Below are 8,338 nucleotides of genomic sequence, written 5' to 3'. Positions count from 1 at the left end.
ACATTACATCACATTACGGCTAACAGCTGCACAACTAAAACACCATGACAACTCATTCTGAAGCCTTTAGGATAAAAAACTATTTGTAGAACTAGACTAAAATAAATGTATGTTTTAAGAAAGAAGGTCAACAGGACTGATTATCTATGGCAACTGTATCTGATATAATAAGAATGACCTGTATTTTCACATTGAATATTACATTGCCCTAGATTCATCTGTCTTCATATGATTTCATATTTCAAACTGAACGTACTACAATCCCAAAAGTTTAAAACAACAGTGGACAGTTATCAGCTTGCAATAGCAAAAATCTGCMATGTCGAAGTTCCTTCAATGACCCGAACAATGCAAAGTGCCATTGAGGTAGATTATAACCAACCTGTCATCAATGTAACCTCCTCTAGAGCAACCACAACCTAGAGGAGTATGACCCCTGACCCCTACATAGGGTTGCACATTTTTTTTGAAAACTTCCCCTGATTTTGAGAAATCCTGGTTGTAAGATTCCTGGAATTACGAGGGAATTAGCAAGACATCTGGGAATCCTCCAAACAGAACTTCTGGGAACCCAGGGGTATTTTGCAAATAGTGGTAGAACAAGTTCACACCTTGGGAGGAAGGARAGATAMTTGGGATATAGCTAGTAGGGTAGAGTGGGCTGACAGTACTGTATAGTAGAGTGGGCTGACAGTACTGTATAGTAGAGTGGGCTGACAGTACTGTATAGTAGAGTGCGTAAGAGTGGGCTGAACAGTACTGTATAGTAGAGTATGGGACATGACAGTAACTGTTAAGTAGAGTGGCTGGACAGTACTGTATATAGCGTGGATGAGTGGGCTGATCAGTACTGTATAGTAAGTGATGGAGTGGGCTGAACAGTTACTTGTATAAGTAGAGTGGGGCTGACAGTATTGTATACGTAAGTGGTGCTGACAGTAACTGTATAGTAGAGTGATGAGTGGCTGACAAGTACTGTATAGTAGAGTGATATGGGACGAGACAGAAACTGTATAGTAGAAGTGGGCCCCTGACAAGTACTGTATAAGTAGAGTGGGCTGACAGTACTGTATAGTAGAGTGAGAGTGGGCTGACAGTAACTGTTATAGTAGAGTGATGAGTGGACACTGGACCAGTATGTAATATTGTAGAGTGGCTGACAGTACTGTATAAGTAGAGTAGATGAGTGGGCTGACAGTACTGTATAGTAGGAGTGATTTGAGTGGGCTGTACAGTACTGTATAGTAGTAGTTGGCTGACAGTACTGTATAGTAGAGCTGGGCTGATCATGTACTGTAATAGGTAGAGTGGGCCTTTGCAGTTACTTGTAATAAGATAGAGAGATGGAAGAGAAGGCTGAACTAGTTACTGTAAGGAACAGATACGAGTGGAGCTGACAGGAGACTGAAAGTAGAAGTTTGATGAGTGGCTGACAGACTGTATAGTAGATTGTGGGCCTGAACAGTACTTGTATTAGTAAGATGTGGCTGGACAGTACTGTATAGTAGAAGTGGGGGCTTTGACTAGTAGCTGTAATAGTAGAGTGGGCTGACAGTACTGTATAGTAGAAGTGGGCGTGAGCAGTACTGTATAGGTAGCTAGTGGGCTGAGGCAGTCAGCTGTATAGTATGACCCGTGGGCTGTCAGTAAACTGTATCGAGTAGATGTGGGCTGACAGTACTGGTACATATTGTAGAGTGGGTCTGACAGTACTGTAAATGGTGAGGTAGTAGTGGGCCTGACAGTACTGTAAGTAGAGGATGAGTGGGCTGACAGCTACTGAGTATGTAGGAGGGCTGACAGTACTGGTATAGTAGAGTGGCAGTTCTGGACAGTACTGTATAGTATGAGTGGGCTGACAAGTACTGTATAGTGAGTGGGCTGACGTACTGTATAGTGAGTGATGTAGTGGCGCTGCACAGTATGTCTGTAGAGTGGCTACAGTACTGGTATACGTAGATGGGGCCTGACAGTACTGTATAGTAGATAGTGGGGCTGACAGTACTGTATAGTAGAGTGGGCTGACAGTACTGTATAGTAGAGTGGGCTGACAGTACTGGTAGTAGAGTGATGAGTGGGCTACAGTACTTGTATAGTAGAGTGGGTGACAGTACTGTATTAGAGTGATGAGTGGGCTGACAGTACTGTAAATACGTAACCGACGTGGGCGACAGTACTGCGTACATAGAGAGTGGGCTGACAAGTACTGTAATAGTAGAGGATGAGTGGCTGACATGACTCGTATAGTAGTTAGTGGGCCTGACAAGTACTGTATAGTAATTGAGGGGCTGGACAGACTGTCATTAGTAGAGTGGGCTGACAGTACTGTATAGTAGAGTGGTGCTGCAGTTTACCTGTATAGTAGAGTGGGCTGATCAGTACTGTCATAGTAGCAGTGGGCTGACAGTATTCTTGTATTAGTAGAGTGGGCTGACAGTACTGTAATAGTAAGGAGTGGGCTGACAGTACTGTATATGTAGAGTGGGTCCTGACAGTACTGTATAGTAGAGTGGTTGCTGACAGTACTGTATAGTAGAGTGGGCCTGACAGTACTGTAATAGTAGAGTTGGGATGACAGTACTCGTATAAGTTAGAGTGGGCTGACAGTACTGTAATAGTAGAGTGGGCTGACAGTAACTGTACATAGTAGAAGATGGGCGACAGTACTGTATAAGTAGTAGTGATTGAGTGGGGCTGACAGTTACTGTATAGTAGAGTGAACTCGAGATGGACTGACAGTACTCCGACTAGCATGAGCCTGGCTGCAGTCTATGTATAGAGAGTGGTATGAACAGTACTGATATAGATATTGAGATGATGAGTGGGTGCTGTTCACAGGTATCTCCGTAATAGTAGAGTGCCTGTAGCAGGTACTAAGTATACAAACCAAACCTCATAATCATACATACAAACACCCACAAATCACCAGTCATAACCAAAAACAAACACAAAACCTCTCTCTATACCCAACCAGAAATACGAGAAGTGTATACCGAGTTGACGAACGCCTGACACAGTACTCAAGACTCAGTAAAAAAGAGTGACTGGAGTGGGGACTCCAGCTCGATGTCACTACTAAGACTGGGCTGCACAGTCACTATCTGCTTAACTGTAAGAATGACTTAGAGCTCGCCCGATCCTGACAAGATAACTTCCGTACATATGTACGCACGGTGACTCCGACCGCTCGGACTCGCACACAGCTACTGTACCCATAGTAGACCGGTGGCTGCTTGCACCAGTACTCCCCAGTACTAGTACAGACGTCGGCGCCACTACAGTTACTCAAGAGTGATCTAAGTCAGGACGTAAAGAGCCCTCGACTCAGTACTCAGTATCAGATCAGAGTGATGAGCTGAGCGCACTACAGTCGGTATATACCGTCCAGCCAACGTGATGCCCTCCTCTCGTACAGTCACTCGAAATACCGTTACGATCTGTGAAAGAGTGGACATCACTCGACCACGTTACTGTTTATCAGTATGACGCTGCGTCGCTCGACAGCACTTCACCGTACAGTAAGCTCCACGCGTGGGCTGACAGTTACTGATAAAGTAAGTGGCGCTCGACAGTACCCTAGCTACACTACCACCACCGTTAGACCGTCGGGCACTGACAGACTTGATCACCAATAGTAGAGTGGGCCTCGACCATGTAACTGTAAACGTAGATTCCAGGCCCGAACACGCCTAATGTAATAGTAGAGACTGCGCCGCTTGACACTGATAACCGTCACCTAGTAAGAGACTCATCGCGCGCTGCACAACACGTCACTCGCTATAAGTAGAAGTGAAACGCAGTCGTGGCAGAACAGGTACTGAGTATTTTAGCCTCACCGACGATGGGCCCTGACACACGCTCACTTGTATAAGCGTCCAGACATGTCGAAAAACTGCGGCCTCAGGGGCAAACCACAGAAGTACTGATAATAGAGTGCGGCCTGACCTACGTAACATCCCAACACACGTAAACCCCGGCTACGCATGGGCTACGTACATATGTAAAAAGGTAAAGATTTCAGATGCACTAGAAAGACAATAGACAAGATATTACTACTCTGTGAACAAGTAAGACAAATAGTGGACTTTTATCTATACACTAACGAAACCTCGCACAGATCTAAGTAAAATCTCAACGATAGTCATCAAGTGGGTCTGACAGTTATCGTTATAACGCGCTCAGCACGCCGGCGACATTGACAAGCTACTGTTAACTAAGTAGCAGTGATGAGATGGGCTGAGAAAGTACTTGTAATAAGTAGATGTGGGCCCATGTACACGTAATCGTATATAGCTAGTAGTAGGCGTCTGACAGTTACACATAGTATTAGTAAGGAGGTTGATTGAGTGGGACTGAACACGCTACAGCCTGTATATACATAAAAGCTGTATAGTGGTTAGCTGAACAGTACCCTCCCGCTAATTAGCCAAAAGAGTGGGTGCTGATATCAAAGTCCTCGCATCACACACAACACAATACAGTAAGCACGTGTGGCGTGTACAAGTAGACTTAAGGTATAAGACTAGAATCTCGGGCCTTGACAAGATGACATGAGTACTACAATACCCGTAAAAGTCCTGACATATGAGATCAACTAGTTAAAAGTGGATTAAGTGGGCCAGCATGCCAAGTACGTAAGTCATATGGTAGAGTGGTCCTACAGTAACTTCAGTATACCGTAAGAAAGGTCGATTGAGTGGGACTGAACAGATTACCTCAGTAATAGACAAGTTAGAAAAGTAGGTGGTCTTTGACAGTACTAATCACACGACAACAATACAGTAGAACGTGTGCCGCTAACCACACGTTACTCGTATTATTGCTAAAGCACCTGTGATAGCAGTATGGGACCTGAAGCACGTACTCAGTATACAGTATATGAAGTGAGGCGATGTACTTATTATATACAGTATACATATTGTAGAACCTACGAGAGAGGGCTGGCAAACTCCCGCTAAGATACAGTAGACAGAGCTGGCAAAAGCTGACCAGTACTTAAGTAATAGATAGTAGTCGCGCGCCTGACAGGTACCTGAAGATATACAACGTTCACATCGTGGAGACCTCGCAGTCTACCAGAGTTACTGTAATAACACAGATCGTAGCCGTGCGAGCTGAAACCTCAATACAGTAATAAGTCAGACCACAGTGGGCTGGACGAGTTAACTAGCTATAGTAGACGTCCGCGCACGTCCTCGACCAGATACATTCGCAAAGGTAGAGTGGCCTGACAGTACCTGCAATGTAGTCCATGATCGGCTGACCAAGTCACATTGTCAATAGTGCACCGCTGGACTGCACAGTACTCGTAGTGAGCTCACGAAGCCAGTGGCTGACATGTTACTCCGTCATATGTCAGAGTGGCTGACAGTCACTGCTATAGATAGAAGAAGGCTTGACAGCAACTCCAACTTAACGTAGAGTGGGCCTGCAGTAACCTGTACTATAGAGTGCACATAATGGGATTCTCGTACAGAATGGCATATACGATCTACAGAAGATGAGTGCGGCTGATCACACGTACTGACACCCGGTCATAAAGCTCACACGCAAGACCAGCCTGACAGTCACCCCGCATCACCAGAACAGAGTGGGACACTTCGAACAGTACTGTAATATTACCCCACCCCAACCGCAATTAGACCAGCTGATGAGTCGCCGCTGAAATAGTACTGTATTCGTAGAAGGTCGGAGCTCGAACCTACGCTCACTAAACCTCCACCCGTATACAAATCCTCAGAGCTGATGACGACTCGGGCCAGCTGCACAACACTACTTCGGTACAGAGTAAAGAGTGACTGAGTTAGGACTGACACGGCTCCGCTCGTACAAATAAGGAATAACACATAACCCACAGTAGAGATTGGGCTGACAGTACTGTCTACAGTAGAGCCGAAATGAGCATGATCCTGACAGTACTGTACCAATCAGCGTAGAGTGATGAGCTGGCGCACTTCGACAGCTATCCTCAACGTTATAGATACCAGCACGGTGGCGACACTGATCAGTACTGTAACTCTAATACTCCACCGATCGACTGCATGAGAGCATGAGACAGTAAACTGTATAGTGAGTGGGCCTGGACAGTTACTGGTATAGTAGAGTGATGACCCGTGGACTGACGAGTACTGTATAGTAGAGTGGGGCTACAGTAAACTGTATAGTAGATGATGAGTGGACTGACAGTCACTGTATACGTAGAGTGGGCCTGACATACTGTTTATAGTAACGAAGTGGGCCTGACAGTACTGGTATAGTAGAGTGGGCTGACAGTACTGTATAGTAGAGTGGGCTGACAGTATGTACTAGTAGAGTGGGCTGACAGTACTGTAAAGTAAGTGGGCTGACAGTAACTGTATAGTAGAGTGGGCTGACAGTACTGTATAGGTAGAGTGGGCTGACAGTACTGTATAGTAGAGTGGGCTGACAGTACTGTATAGTAGAGTGGGCTGACAGTACTGTATAGTAGTAGAGTGGGCTGACAGTACTGTATAGTAGAGTGGGCTGACAGTACTGTATAGTAGAGTGGGCTGACAGTACTGTAATAGTAGAGTAGGTGGCTGACAGTAATGTATAGTAGAGTGGGCTGACAGTACTGTTATAGTAGAGTGGGCTGACAGTACTGTATAGTAGAGTGGGGCTGACAGTACTGTATACGTAGAGTAGAGTGGCTGACAGTACAGTAATAGCAGAGTTGAGCTGACAGTACTGTATGTAGAGTGGGCTGACAGTACTGTATAGTAGTGAGAGTGGGCTGAAACAGATTACTGGTATAGTAAGAGTGGGCTGACAGTACTGTATAGTAGAATCGTGGTGCTGACAGTACTGTATAGTAGAGGGGCTACATTGTAGTAGGGTGTGCTGACAGTACTGTATAGTAGAGTGGGCTGACCAGTAACTGTAATAGGTAAGAGTGGGCTGACAGTACTGTAATAGTAGAAGTGGGCTGACAGTACTGTATAGTGAGTGGGCTGACAGTACTGGTATAGTACGAGTGGGCTGACAAGTACTGTATAGTAGAGGGGCTGACAGTACTGTATAGTAAGATGATGAGTGGGCTGAAAGTAGTGTATAGTACAGAGGTGGGCTTGACAGTACTGTATAGTAGACGTGGGCTGACAGTACTTGGTATACGTAGAGTGGGCTGACAGTACTGTACTAGTAGAGTGATGGAGTGGCTGACAGTACTGGTATAGTAGAGTGATGAGTGGGCTGACAGTCAACTGTATAGTAGAGTGGACTGACATAATGGTATAGTAGAGTGATGAGTTGGGCTGACAGTACTGTATACGTAAAGAGTGATGAGTGGACTGAACCAGTACTGTATAGTAGAGTGATGAAGTGGAACTGACAGTACTGTATAGTAGCGTGATGAGTGGACTGACGTACTGTATAGTAGAGTGATGAGTGGGCTGACAAGTACTGTATAGTAGAGTGGGCTGACAGTACTGTATATAAGGTGGCTGACGTACTGTATAGTAGAGTGGATCTGACAGTACTGTATAGTAGAGTGATGAGTTGGGCTGACAGTACTGTATAGTAGAAGTGGATGAGTGGGCTGACAGTACTGTATAGTAGAGTGGGCCTGCAGTACTGTATATGTAGAGTGGCCTGACCAGTTACTGTATAGTTAGAGTGGGCTGACAGTACTGTATGAGTAGAGTGGGCTGAGTACCTGTATAGTAGAGTGGGCTGACAGTACTGTATAGTAGAGGGGGCTGACAGTAGCTGTATAGTAGAGTGGGCTGACAGTACTGTAATAGTAGCATGGTGCTGCAGTCACTGTATATGTAGGAGTGATCTGAGCTGGGCTGACAGTACTGTATAGTAGAGTTTGATGAGTGGCTGACAGTACTGGTATTAGTAGAGTGGGCTGAACAGTACTGATGTAAGAGTGGACTGACATACTGTAATAAGTAGAGTGGGCTGACAGTACTGTAATAGTATGGCCTTGACAGTACTGTATAGTAGAGTGATGAGTGGGCTGACAGTACTGTATAGTAGAGTGGGCTGACAGTAACTGTATAGTAGAGTGGGAATGAACACGTATCGTATACGTAAGAGTGGCCTGACAGTACTGGTATAGTAGACGTGGGCTGACAGTAACTGTATAGTAGAAGTGTGAGTGACTGAACAGTACTGGTATAGTAGAGTGGGCTGACAGTACTGTAATAGTAGAGTGGGCTTGCACAGTAACTGTATAGAGAGTTGATGAGTGGGCTGAACAGTAACTGTATAGTAAGAGTGGGCTACAGTACTGTATAGTAAGAGTGGGCTGACAGTACTGTAATATGTAGAGTGATGAGTGGGCTGACAGTACTGTATAACGTAGAGTGAT

General features: G+C 45.2%; 1 protein-coding gene across 1 annotated transcript in view; it reads right to left on the bottom strand.

Moving 5' to 3' along the window:
* Nucleotides 1–5,339, bottom strand: part of LOC112078373 (calpain-3-like) — a gene marked incomplete at its 3' end in the record, with an annotated part of 28,287 nt that extends 22,948 nt beyond the window's left edge. Inside the window, exon 1 of the mRNA XM_070442033.1 lies at nucleotides 5,307–5,339. Within this exon, the coding sequence (XP_070298134.1) occupies nucleotides 5,307–5,339 (33 nt within the window). The remainder of the gene's footprint in view (nucleotides 1–5,306) is intronic.
* Between the last annotated feature and the right edge of the window lie 2,999 nt (nucleotides 5,340–8,338).

The sequence above is a fragment of the Salvelinus sp. IW2-2015 genome, unplaced genomic scaffold (assembly GCF_002910315.2).
Source record: "Salvelinus sp. IW2-2015 unplaced genomic scaffold, ASM291031v2 Un_scaffold5589, whole genome shotgun sequence".
Taxonomy (NCBI): Eukaryota; Metazoa; Chordata; class Actinopteri; order Salmoniformes; family Salmonidae; genus Salvelinus; species Salvelinus sp. IW2-2015.
The sequence above is the reverse complement of the archived record's forward strand: the minus strand, read 5'-3'. Positions and strand labels throughout refer to the sequence as shown.